The sequence below is a fragment of the Polyergus mexicanus genome, unplaced genomic scaffold, assembly GCF_030449975.1.
Source record: "Polyergus mexicanus isolate NDT 795.1 unplaced genomic scaffold, iyPolMexi1.0 SCAF_1, whole genome shotgun sequence".
In the NCBI taxonomy this organism is placed as follows: Eukaryota; Metazoa; Arthropoda; class Insecta; order Hymenoptera; family Formicidae; genus Polyergus; species Polyergus mexicanus.
Window position 1 is genome coordinate 11,088,194 of NW_027223321.1, and position 13,105 is coordinate 11,101,298.

General features: G+C 31.7%; 3 protein-coding genes across 6 annotated transcripts in view; 1 reads left to right on the forward strand and 2 right to left on the reverse strand.

Moving 5' to 3' along the window:
* Positions 1 to 7,195, forward strand: part of LOC138934670 (dynactin subunit 5-like) — a 77,134-nt gene extending 69,939 nt beyond the window's left edge. The window contains exons 1-5 of one of the 3 annotated variants that reach the window (XM_070298677.1): positions 3,896 to 4,075; positions 4,175 to 4,233; positions 4,418 to 4,605; positions 4,813 to 4,924; positions 4,997 to 7,195. In XM_070298677.1, the coding sequence (XP_070154778.1) occupies positions 4,186 to 4,233; positions 4,418 to 4,605; positions 4,813 to 4,924; positions 4,997 to 5,194 (546 nt within the window). In that variant the 5' untranslated portion in view covers positions 3,896 to 4,075; positions 4,175 to 4,185 and the 3' untranslated portion in view covers positions 5,195 to 7,195. Of the gene's footprint in view, positions 1 to 3,895; positions 4,234 to 4,417; positions 4,606 to 4,812; positions 4,925 to 4,996 lie in introns of those variants that run through there. The other 2 variants (XM_070298668.1, XM_070298685.1) reach the window with 2 other exon arrangements.
* LOC138938889 (uncharacterized) lies at positions 789 to 3,032 on the reverse strand. The gene is made up of 6 exons (XM_070306257.1): positions 3,019 to 3,032; positions 2,800 to 2,923; positions 2,341 to 2,515; positions 1,700 to 1,863; positions 1,093 to 1,446; positions 789 to 908 (listed from the first exon to the last, which is right to left on the reverse strand). Exons 1-6 carry the CDS (start codon positions 3,030 to 3,032, stop codon positions 789 to 791), a joined length of 951 nt encoding a protein of 316 aa, XP_070162358.1.
* LOC138934662 (probable glutamate receptor) lies at positions 5,678 to 10,708 on the reverse strand. 2 transcript variants are annotated; one of them, XM_070298655.1, is made up of 10 exons: positions 10,544 to 10,708; positions 9,781 to 9,944; positions 8,926 to 9,276; positions 8,681 to 8,796; positions 7,814 to 7,984; positions 7,358 to 7,614; positions 6,871 to 7,079; positions 6,452 to 6,726; positions 6,113 to 6,310; positions 5,678 to 6,051 (listed from the first exon to the last, which is right to left on the reverse strand). In XM_070298655.1, exons 1-10 carry the CDS (start codon positions 10,698 to 10,700, stop codon positions 5,991 to 5,993), a joined length of 1,959 nt encoding a protein of 652 aa, XP_070154756.1. In that variant the 5' UTR covers positions 10,701 to 10,708; the 3' UTR covers positions 5,678 to 5,990. The 2 variants fall into 2 exon arrangements, with proteins under 2 accessions (XP_070154756.1, XP_070154746.1); XM_070298645.1 differs by lacking the exon at positions 10,544 to 10,708 and having other exon boundaries at positions 9,781 to 9,936.
* Positions 10,709 to 13,105: the final 2,397 nt, after the last annotated feature.

Here is a 13,105-nt window from a genome sequence, read left to right on the forward strand (position 1 = left end):
AAGCAGTGGTATCAACGCAGAGTACTAGTAGTTTCCCCTGTAGGCCTAATCCACTTTCAATATTTAATGTAAAAATTCGAAATGTCGTCCTCCTTCTCGAATGCATAGTTTTCTACCGCAAGGTGGTGTGGAAATGATAGGGCATCATTGTCTTGCCATCGAAAAAATAATTCGAGAGGATAATTATTTTCCGGCGCTGTGACATCGCTCGTCACTCGATACGTGATAATTATTTTTCGGCGCGGTGTCGCTCGCCGCTCGCTGCGTGACTCCACCTCTCTCGCTCAGCTGACACTTCCGACGCTAAGAGACATAAACAAGTAAGCCATTTTACATTTCTATCGATTCCGGCCTATCGCTTCCCACGCGCTCATTGGCTTAGACATTTTAATTAATAACATAATAATTATTGCGAATTTAGCAAAATGGTATAGGACTTTTCGCTTTAGGTTGACCCGATCTATCTCCACTTTTCGTTTGGCTACTTACATGTCGGACACCCTGTATATATATATATATATATATATATATATATATATATATGTTTTTTTTAAGTTTTATAATCCATCATATCCGTGTCTCTCGTTTTCGCAAATAAAAACGAAAAACGACTAACAAAGACAAACTGTTTCTCAATCAAAATCAAGTCAAATAAAAAATTTATGAAATATTATTAATTCTAACACACACACACACACACACACACACACACACACACACACACACACACACACACATTAATAATATCGAAATATTTTGGTTTGGTACAGTAATGTCGAATACTGAACTCACGTTGCATTCATCCGATCCGCTAATTGAACTACAGATGGATATCCAGCCTTCGCAACAGCATCGATAGATTTATCCTTGAAATCAGTTAGATGATTGATCGTATTGGGGTCCGTTATCTACAATCGTGATATATGGAAAAATATTTTTTTATATTTAAAAACATTTGGAATATTTAAAATCAATATTTAAAATCATTACACATTTGTGGCATTTTTTAAATTACATTATGTAATTGACAGATATTCATTGATATGTATGTGTACGATAAACAAATATATAAAATAGCACGATTCAACGTACCACGATAGCAGATTTAAGAGCCGTTTGTTGAAGATTTCTTCTGCGTGCCGAAGCCACGTCGAAAGTTTTCATTCGTAGACCATTCTCGATTGTCCAATTTCCACGATCTTCCCATATCGCACCTCGCTGCGGACTTGGCCGATATACGGATTTTAATTGGAGAAAATCACCGTCGAATCTTCTTACGAGAACTACGTCACTATCGGGATAAATGGCTAAGTTCTCGAAAATCTCCAAAATCGAATCATCATATATGGAAGTTAAATTGGCATTATCATCGTTATCGATTAGCGTTTTTCTGTTTTGAAGAAGCAGCCACTTTGTCGGGGCGATAAACATTTTTTTTGAATGTGCCTGTCAGTTAATTTGAGATATATATACTGATTGTTATGATAACTAGGAAATTAGTATACAGATAATATTAAAAAATGATAATTATAATTTTTGTCAAAATTACATTTTTCGCATCCAGAAACAGCAAATAGATATTTTTTTATTGTTGCAATATCAATATCAGTTTTTAATCATGTCGTAAATAAAAAATCCATTTTATTTTATTAAAATACTCAGAGATTTTTACGACATTTTCTTTAAAAATGCTTGCTACCTGTCTTAAAACATCATTGGCGTAATCGCAATCCAAGTCCAGTACATACAAATTTCGATTTTCTAAATTATTGTAAATTCTTGGATTGAATTCTTCGTAAAAGTTACGAATGCTATGCGTCAAATGATTCATCGATAGTATTCTCGATAATTTAATCGTATCATCTATAAGAGACATGTTAGAGTTAATTAGAATAAGACATTAAATATTGTTATGCAATTTTTGCAGTAATAAATAGAGTGAAAATATCGTTGCATTACATATACAAGGTAAATTGTGTAACTTGACTATTTAAAATATTTCCATCGCTTTCGATGACAGGAGAAAATGTATAATGAAGAAACTATTCTATCTAGATGAGAAATGCTATAATCAATGAAACTTTTTCAAGATTATTTTTTTCAAAATTTTAAGATCCCCATTTTCGACTGAAACATTCTTATTAGCAGCAAATTGTAACCGATAAAAAACACAAAATTAACTATAACCATAATAATCGCTTCTAATTAATTATGTAATTATTAATTAATAATCTATTAATTGTCTAAATCATTTTTAATTAATTAATTATGTTGAAAATTTTTAAAGTTTTTTTTCGCACTTGATGATTGGCACATAAATCATAAATACAAAAATCTTGCCGTATCCGATGCATAATTGTAGAGATAGCCTCGAAGGTGGGAATAGGACGGGCGTCGCATTGACGATAAATCTTACAATAACGTCATCGACGCGAGATGACGCGATTACATCACGATCGAGTGAAAACGCGAGAGTGAACAGAACAACGAGGATCATCCCGATCGCTTTTGTCTCCTGTAAGCAATTGCAAAAATTTGTTGAGATTATCGATAATATCGAGTATATATCCGTGTACCATATTTATCAGACTATAATCTCTTAGTATTCATATATAATTCGCGGGTAACAATATAGCAAATCCTCAAAGGAATGGGGAGCATCGATGATAACGAGTATTATTACGACTTTTTAAATATTTAAATGTTCGACGGATGGCTCGTTTGACGTAATATAATTGGACATAATCTGTCAGCGAATTATTCATATTTTCGAATATTTCCTAAGACACGATTTATAACCAGCTTTTCTCGTTCCCACAAATGCTTTTTCGTTCCTCCGAATACAGTATTCAAGACGATAGTGATAGTATAAGGTGTAAGGAATTGGCGTGAGGAATCTAAGGAAGAATCGCAGCTGAGCGACCTACATTCCTTTTATTGTTATTACGTTCATATTGCGATTATGATTTTCAAAGGATTATTTTACGTATCTTTTCTTATTACGAGAGAAAAATTTACATTCTTATGCTCATATTTAGTATACTTGTCTAATTATTTTGTTGAACGTGATTCTGATATTAGACAAATTGCGTTTGTTTTAAATTGAATCACGATATTAATTGAAGAATTGCAAACAAAAAAGTTTTTAAACAAAACGATAAATAAATAAGGCCTATAAGAGCAAATTATGGATGAACTATTTTATTTTTAATTTTGAATTACTAAAAAAAAAAAGTTTTTGATTTAGAGAGTATATATTTGTTTATTACTCTCGCGATTACTTAACTGCTTCCCATATCAGATAATCAAGTTCCTAAATACACAGCTTTACTTAACGCTAAATGCGATACTTGCTAATGAATAAAAAATGAAAAGAAATAGCTCGTTATTAGAAAAATTACGGATATATTACCTCTCAATCAAATTCTAATTTCTTCTATAGCATAGCTATTTTCATAAATATGCGTAATCATGATTGAGTAAGTGATATCATGAGTTTTTTTTTTTTTACAAACAGCGCAAAAATTGCTTTTTTTTTCTTTTCTTTTATTCCTCAAGTATGAGGATTTAGATTTCATGAGACAAATCTTCTCGTAATACGTGATATTATTTTAATACAAATGTCTTTATTTAAGATTTGAAATTAATGCGAATTACTATAAATATTTAATGTAGGGTTCTCTACGTCCTCGTAATAAATACATGTAAAACAATAATAAAGTATTTTGTATCATATATAAAGTGTTCATAAAACATTGTTGTAAAGATGTTCAATATTAAAAGATGAAGAATATAGGAAATAAATGATACAATAAGAGAAAATAATTTTAATTATATCACTTTAAAATTTTAATTGTTATATCACTATTAAAGCAATGTCTTTTATAAGATTTAAAGGACTTTATGCTGTGGATTAAATTTACGCGCGCTTCTTGACGTCATTGAAACGATGCATGATTTTGTCAGCAGATGGCGATTTGACTCGTCAGCTGATCACAGCTGATGGCAGCCGGTAGCTCGAGTGACAGATATGTGACAGATTTCCGTGTGTTATTATTCGCTACGTGTGACACTTGTTAGTTAAAGCTATAGACATATATATATGTTTATGATTGAAACATTATTTGCTTATAGTAATTTAAACATTGAACATCATACAATTGTATCCTACTAGGATATATCGAGATGGAACCGCAGGATATTTATTATAACAAAGCCGAATATGTTGAAACGGTAATTGATAACTATATATAATGATTAAAGTATATTAGCGAAATACATTTATCGAGAATATTTAATATTGACAAACGAATTATTGTTAAAAAAGCAACCTAACCAATTTAATTATTTTGCGAAACTTGTCTTATTTTCATATGTCTTGAACGTGGTATATAACTTCACTTTTTTGGCATTTCAGGCGTCAGGAAATAAAGTGAGCAGACTGACAGTACTGTGCGGCTCGCAGAACATTGTATTGCACGGAAAAGTGATAGTACAATCCGACGCTATTATTAGAGGTGATCTGGCCAATGTCAGGACTGGTCGCTATTGCATAATTAGTAAGAATGCAGTCATCCGACCGCCTTTCAAAAAATTCAGCAGAGGGTGAGTCAAATTTTTGATTATATTTACATATGTCATATTGACAGTTTCAATTTGCTTATTGAAAATCTTGAAGCATATAACAGCAAACATGTGTATCCAGACTAATAGCTTGTGTAGCAAGCGAGCGCAATTCTGTAATCGCATCAAATTTTAAGTGCGATCAAAATATTGTGTTTTGTTATAAAATGATATAAATCCCTTGATTAGGGTTGCCTTTTTTCCTCTAACAATGGGAAATCACGTGTTTGTGGGAGAGCGGGCCGTCGTAAACGCAGCACTAGTCGGTTCTTACGTTTACATAGGAAAGAATGCCATAATTGTACGTACAATGACGTTTAGTGTGTGTGAGTACCAGCACAGTTCTCTCAATCTACTATACTTGTCTCGCTAGGGCAGACGATCGGTCCTAAAGGACTGTTGCTACATCGAGGACGGTGCGGTCGTGCCACCTGAGACTATCGTACCGTCCTTCACCCGTTACGCTGCCAGTCCGGCGACATGTGTCGAAGAACTGCCCGAATGCACGCTGGATCTTATGATAGACTTCACGAAGAATTATTACGAGCACTTCTTACCGGCGCGAGTTTAACGCTTGTCCAGCGATACACGTACGGTAGCCTATGGTATTTTTACCCGAGTTAAAAACTTTGATCCTTTCAGTCGTGTGTCATATTGAGAGAATGATTTGTCACTCGTAGTGAAATATGATCAATTATTAGAGGGAGAAAAAGAGAAAAGAAAAGAATCAAAGCTGAAAAGAACGACTCTAGGATCGGCCGCATAAGTTTTCGTAAATTTTTTATATTTTTTACTTTGTTATTTTTTACTTGGTTAAATAAAGAATATTCTACTCGACATTTTTATGATACAATTTAAAATAGAGTAATTTTTAAATATTTGTGCGTATGTATCGCAGTCTTGAAATCGCTATCGTGATCAATTTTGATAGTCGTTCTCTTTAACTGTGACACTTTGTACGCATTTATTCCAGGATTAAATGACACGCAGTGTTATTAATGAAGGAAGCTATTTATTACATTTTGTATACATTTACTCTTTACTCTATAAAAAAGGTGTTAGTATTACTCTATAAAAAAGGTGTTAGTGTTCCTCTATAAAAAAGGTGTCATTTTTCTTTTAAATAGAATGGCATATATACTTTCTAGAATAACAATTATTTTACGCTGCAGTTTAGTGCACATTAAAAAAGCATCGACTCACGAGATTCGCTGTCGTTGCAAAAATATGGAAGCATTGAACGAAAAATAAATTTTTAATAAAGTTTCTTATAAAATCACATTTTAATTTCGTGTATAATAGCAAAAAAAATTTAGTAAATATTTGGTTTAATAGTTTCTTTTACGAATATACATTTCTGTTGGTATTTAATCGGAGCTATCTATGATTTTTGCATCCGACATTCCTTCTCTCACACGTACCTTTTGCCTATAAAGAAAGCGCAACAATAATGAAGACACACATTAAAAAAACTTCTATTATATCTTACTTTTTATGCCATAATAATTCAAGCGCAAATATCATTACGGTGAGAAGAATTCCATAGCCCATTATGACCAAAGCGAAGTAACATTCGGTGATACCGATAGTGATGAAGCTACTAGTCTGACTCGAGCACACCGGCTTTCTCGTATATAAACGATATTCCTCGCGGTATTTGAGTCCGTATTCCTCTAATTTTAGAGCTCTGAAAACATCTTTTCTGAATATCGAATCATGTAAGATCACGTATATTACGTTAAAATCTCAGTTTTTATGAACTTTTTATGCCAAGTAATTTAATTTGAACGAATTTTTATTTGCATAACGATAATTCGAGGTATTTTACCCATTTTTTATTATCTCTAAATACGGCGATTGCATTTGTATAACGAGAAGCGGATATAGGACTTTTAAAAAATCAATTTCAGTCAGACCGCATTTTTCCTCCTCCTTATATGTATCTTCCATTAATTGGTAAATCGAACCGATCTCGCCGTGGAATGCGAAGAGTTGGTCTTTTATTCGACTTACACCTTCTTCAATGGACATCCAGTTGGATTTGCGTCCCTTTGGTTCGATTCGCTTTTCCACAATCGCTTTTCTAACAGGATCTTGAAATGACTGCCATTCCACAAAATGCTCTCTTATTTTTCGCAATTATTTCTTGTTAATATAATTTTGATAACGTAATATGCCTTAGAATACTTAATAATAATAATATTATAGTTTACATTATATTAATTACCGTGATTCCGATTTACGAACCTTGAAGTAATGTCGGTTGTACACGACATCCATCGCACCCAGCTTTAACGGGCTATTGAGAAGATCCGAAAGAGTTTTGATAGAATCCGTGGTAGATTGCAGCAGGCCTACGATATTCGCTGTGTAAGCCGCGTAGAGACTCAGCGAGGCTAACAATAACATTAAAATGATGATTCGTGACGAGACTCGAAACGGTTCGTACATAGACCCTATAAAAAAAATTTAAGAATACATTTTCTAATTTATAAATTTTGTATTAGAAATAAATTTTGTATTAAAAATAATTTTATGAATTTTATAAATTTTATATTAATCAAAATAAAAATATTTGATTTTGCGAAGTAATAACTATTTATTAAATTATTCGAATAAGATGAGATTTAAACTATTTTATATAAATATACATCTAAAATTTTTTTATTATTCTTGAATAATATTCGGAGATTAAATTCAATGATTGTATCGTCGAAAATTTATTTCTTTTTACCTTGTTGGACAAATGCACTTAAAAGGATAAGTAGATTATCGCTGGCTGTTGGTTTGCTGGAATTTGGTTGCTTCCATTGAATTGCTGATTTTGTCATTTCTTTATTTTCATGATACTCCCATTTGATGGATAAAGAAAGCAAATAGAAGACGAGAATTAAGAATACGGCAATCGCTATCCAAACGTTACGTTGAAAGGGTAAAGTGAATATATTGCTTACAGTTGATAATAATGGTCGTCGAAATATAAAACGTGAGCTATGTAAATATTGTAAAACGTATATAAAATTAATAGTAGTTTATATATAACAAATTTTCTTTACTTCGCATAAATATCGATTTATTAAAGTAAAAATTATATGATTTCCCGTCTTTTCTTCTAGTTCTGTTTTTACAGAGAGATAAAAAATTGATGAAATCAAATTTATGTTTAATAAATAATGTTTGCTTATCTTACCCGGTCTGTGTGTACAATTGGATATATTGCACAACACCGAGACGTTCTGGCACAAGAAATGTAGCGGTGCCACCGATATCGATATCGCGTCGCTCCAGCATCCCGATCATTCCGTTCCAAGATCCATTTTCTGTACGATATCCCCAACTATCGGTAATTTCGAAACTTATCCTGTAACGCGTAAAACAAAACTATTCAACATTTCGAGTCGACGGTATATCTTAAATATTTCATATATGTATAATAAATTTCAAACTCGTGTCTCGTCACATCGTATTTCGTTTTTGCGAAAATGATTATCTTAACGACAAAAAATTGTCGCTTCGTTTAAGAAATTTGGAATTACTAGTACTTTTTTGAAAAATTATTTTCAAATTTGTGTAAAAGAAAGATATTTAATATATAGATTAAATATATATTCAGAAGAAATTACATGTGTGATAAAAGTTTATTTTTTTATTGAATGTTTTAATGTGTATTTATAGATATGAGATGACATGATGATTATGCAATTTTTGTCAGTTGTGTGGACGTTAATAGACAAATATGCCATGCGTGACTTATTTAATTATGCGAGCGTTCTTATTTATACTGTCTATTGTTCATTATTACTTGATTGAAAATGATTTATAATCGTTTTTGACGTATGTGTATTATAATCGCTTAATCACTTCACTGTGACCTCGTTTAATTAACCTTGAAATTGGATTACGACTTTATTACGTTGTTCTGAGTCTTAAATTCACAATTTAAAAATTCGCGAGAATATTCGTCAATCGTTGCCATTGGCTTTAGTTGACATTCTAACGTAAACGAGTCATTAAAACATTTTGTTTTCTTTTGCGATGATATCGAGCTGGAACTCACGTTGCATTCATCCGATTCATTAAATGAAGTATCCATGGATATCCAGCTTTCGTGACAGGATCTGTTAATTTATCTTCGAAGTCAGTTAGATGATTGATCGTATTGGGATCAGTCATCTGTAATCGCAATAAATTTTTATGTTCAAAATAATTTTAGTAAAATGTCTTTAACATTTTACTTGAAGTATTTGATTTGTACAAAAATGCCTTGTATAGCAGATGAACACGATAATATTTGTAAAGTACCACGAGAGCAGATTTAAGAGCCGTCTGTTGAAGATTTCTTCTACGTGCCGAAGCCACGTCGAAATTTTTCATTCGTAGACCATTTTCAATCGTCCAATTACCGCGATCTTCCCATATTACACCTCGTTGTGGGCTCGGTCGATATACGGACATTATTTGAAGAAAATCACCGTTGAATCTTTGAACGAGGACCATATCGCTATCGGGATAGACGGCTAACGTTTCGAAGATTTTCGATATCGAATCATTGTATATGAAAGCTAATTTGTTATCATTCTTAACAATTGATATATTTCGATCCTGGAAGAGCAGCCATTTCGTGGGGGCCACAAACATATTTGTCGAATTTGCCTGCCATATAATATTAAGTACCAAGCATAATTAATTAGGAGTTTAAGATATAAAGTAAAAATGATAAAAAGTTTATGACTGTATTTAATTAGAAAACCAGTGATTTTCATTGACAGTAATATATAATTTGATTTGATTGAGGTCAAAAATTAATTGAATAACTTATTCTTATATTATTATTATCTGTATATGGTACAGCAATAAAATAGAATTTAAAAATTCATAATTAGAAAATACGAAATTTAAAAATTCTATTTTATTTGATTTTATAACCGAAAATTAATTACCTCGACACAGACTAGTTGAATAGCAAAATATATAGTGTTCATATGAATTTACTTTTAGACGAGAATTTTAACTTTCACAAGAATGATGAACTCGTGAAGATATGACTTAAGTGCATTATCTTTATTGTTTCTTTTAATGGATTGAGTTAGAAATTTTTTTTTTTTTGCAAATCATATATAATTATTTGTGCTTTTATCCGTAAAGAACGTTTATTACCTGTCGTAAAACATCAAGAGCGTATGAGCAATCTAAATTTAACACGTACAAGTTTCGGTGTTCTAAATTGTTATAAATCCTCGAGTCGAACTCTTCGTAAGAATTACGAATGCTATGCATCAATCGATTACTCGATAATATTTTCGATAATTCAATCGTGTTATCTGCGAAGGAGATAACGGAGTTGAGATTAGAATCTCCCCTTAAATATTTTTATAAATAAGTGTTATTTTATTATTTACAATATACGCGCTATTTTTTATAATAAGTGCCATGAAACTATCAGGTATTTTTTTTTTTTTTTTTTAAGGATTGTTTATCGAAATTTTAATTTCTCAAGGATGTCTTTTTCTTTGGCGTATATATATTGGTATTTATTTTCAGTTTATTCGTATTTTAAAGAAAAAGAAAGAGAGAGAGAGAGAGAAAATTTGATATGAATAGGTACATTAGTATAAATTAACAATTTAAAAAATTTATGAACCCGAAATTTGAAAATGGAGACAATATATCCGAGAAGTCAGTGCCTGTTGATATAATTGTTACAGATTTACATCTACATTCTGGCTCTGATTGGCTCTGCTCTTTCTGTTACGATTTATATAATATCGAAGAATCTTTTTTAAATTTCTTTATCAATTTATTTCCGTTTTTTTGCAATTAATCACAATTAGTTTTGACCGATCATTGCCAAAAATTTCGAGCTGTTGCATTTTTGCAATCAGCAATTGATGTATAAAGAGCACAAGGACAAAAATCTTGCCGTTGTCGATGCACACTTGTAGAAACAATCTCGTAGGTGGAAATAGAATGGGAGTCCCGTTGACGATAAATCTTACGATAACGTCCTCGATACGAGACGACGCGATTGCTTCATGGCCGCGTGATAAGACGAGGATGCACAGGACAACGATGATCATCGCGATTGGTTCTGTCTCCGCGGAAAGGCTGCAAAGATTTTCTTTGTCGATATAATATCGATTATATTCGTGTACATTTCTTATTGTATCTCGTAATTTCTCGGCATACATAGGAGCAATTTCGTAAGTGACATCGCAAATTCGCGTAGAAATGAAGAGCAATCAACGATAACGAGCGCTATTACGATCTGTGAAATATTCAAGGATCATACGATGATCGTTGAATTGACGTAATATCGTCTGTCGACTAGATTATTTTTCAGAGATATCTTTTGATAACACTTGTTTCAGAGTAAGACTTGATCTAGCTTTCTCGTCTCTTTGAATATACTATTTGAGACGATAATTATAGTGTAAAGACTTGATATATATTACTAAAGATTAGATTATCTTGCTATGTTCTCTTATCGCGAAATAAAGATTTTCGCTTGTTTGGACATCGTGTTAACATTGAATTGCGATCACATCATTGAACTCACATTATGTTAAATGTCGTATTACATTTAAATATAATAAAGTTAGAAATAAAAAGAAGTTTTTGATTAAATGAGTATTATCATTTATCATATGCTCGCAATTACTCATATGCGCTTTTCATATCAAATAATTAAATTCAAAATGAGACGGTTTCATTTAACATTAAAAATATAAATGTAGTATCAAGGATTTTTCTGAACTTAATGCAAGTACTGCTTTTTTTTTTTTTTTTTTACTTATTGTTCAAGCGCTGCTTAAAATAGATTTAATATAAATTATATTTATAATGCATAATGTAATTTTCTGTTTAAAATTGAACTTTTTTTTTGTATAAATATTTCTTTGTTTTAAACCTATCTGATGAAGGCTCATCTGCATCCTCAAGATGACATATATAGAACGATAATGAAACGTTTTATTTTCGTTTATACATGTGTTATAACACGGTAATAAAGTGATAAAGATACAACGAACACAGTTCATACAATCAGTCTTGAAAACTTCTGTCCCATGTGTATTCAGCATGTCATTGATTTAATTTTTCCAGGTATCGAGCTGTTGTCACTTAATTATGCGAAGGGTTAATCACGCTTTGGCGGGATTGCATATACAAATACATGCAATTGGCCTAATCTGCATTTTCTATTTAGCTTCGAATGAAAGATAGACATTGCAAATTAAGTATTTTCGAAAATTAAATATTGATTAAGTATCAAAATAAATTTATATTTATATATAACGAGAATTTGAGTTATGAAATTGCATAAGTCGGTGAACAGATTTGAATATTAGATTTATTATAATAAATTGTGAATCGAGTAACTCTTCTTAAATATGTCGTGATCCGCGTACAAAGCGTGTTTGTTGAGGGGATCGTGCAATATATCACCAATTAAATGAAGCGTCGTAATTAACGAGCGAATAGTCGTGCAGCCAGATGAGAAAGGCACGACAGACTCGCTCATATAACATATATTTCACATATTTTGTAATTCTCTCTTTGCAATCGATGTAGACTTGACATAGGTTTTTAAATGCTCAAGGATTACATATAACAAATAATATAAATATATATATATATATATATATATATATATATATATATATATTTTTATAATCTGCATAAAATTTTCAAAATAAAAAGAAATTGATTATTGAATTATCAGCTTTACACTTTTGCCGAATTTAATAAAATAAATATTTTCTAAAGAATCAGCCGATCTTGTTGGCTGCTTGCATTGGCGGCTCGCGTGATTAGCTAGTGATCGGCACGTGAGACGAGCCTCCCGCTGCTTCCTTATCAACGCTTACTCACGAGATCAGTGTCGGCATCAGCAAACATAGTGCGCGACATCAGTCACAGCATCATACGCAAATCGCACGTAGACCGAATTAGTCTTATGACCGTGGATTATGATCCGACAATCAGTTTTATCGTCGTGTTAAAACAGCCTGCGAATGTAAAATATACGATGGAATATCTCGCTCGCGAATGAGATGATCCATTGTGTAATATAAGGCGTGCGATTTTGATCGCGAAAGTCTAGAACATTCTATTGTATGGAATTAAGGTCATGCTATAAATTATCTCACATTCCTCTTGGCTTTATATGGATTAATGTTGAAGTTTGATAGAATCGTTAGGTATAAACAATTTAGAAATTAGTCATTAGCTTAGAAATTGTTTCTCCTTAATAAATATGGAGTCGCTTTATATATCGGAATATATACAAATTATTATAAAAGAGTAATTTCCTTAATCAGATCATAATTTTATCAGCATTGCGGGGAAAATCCCGTATTTATCAAATATTTATCGATCGATTCAAGACATTCCTTCTGTTCTCTTCAGAATTTCGAGTCATTAATGTACTATCATATATTATTAAACACGTGTACCGATTCTATTTATATTCGTATGGTTTATC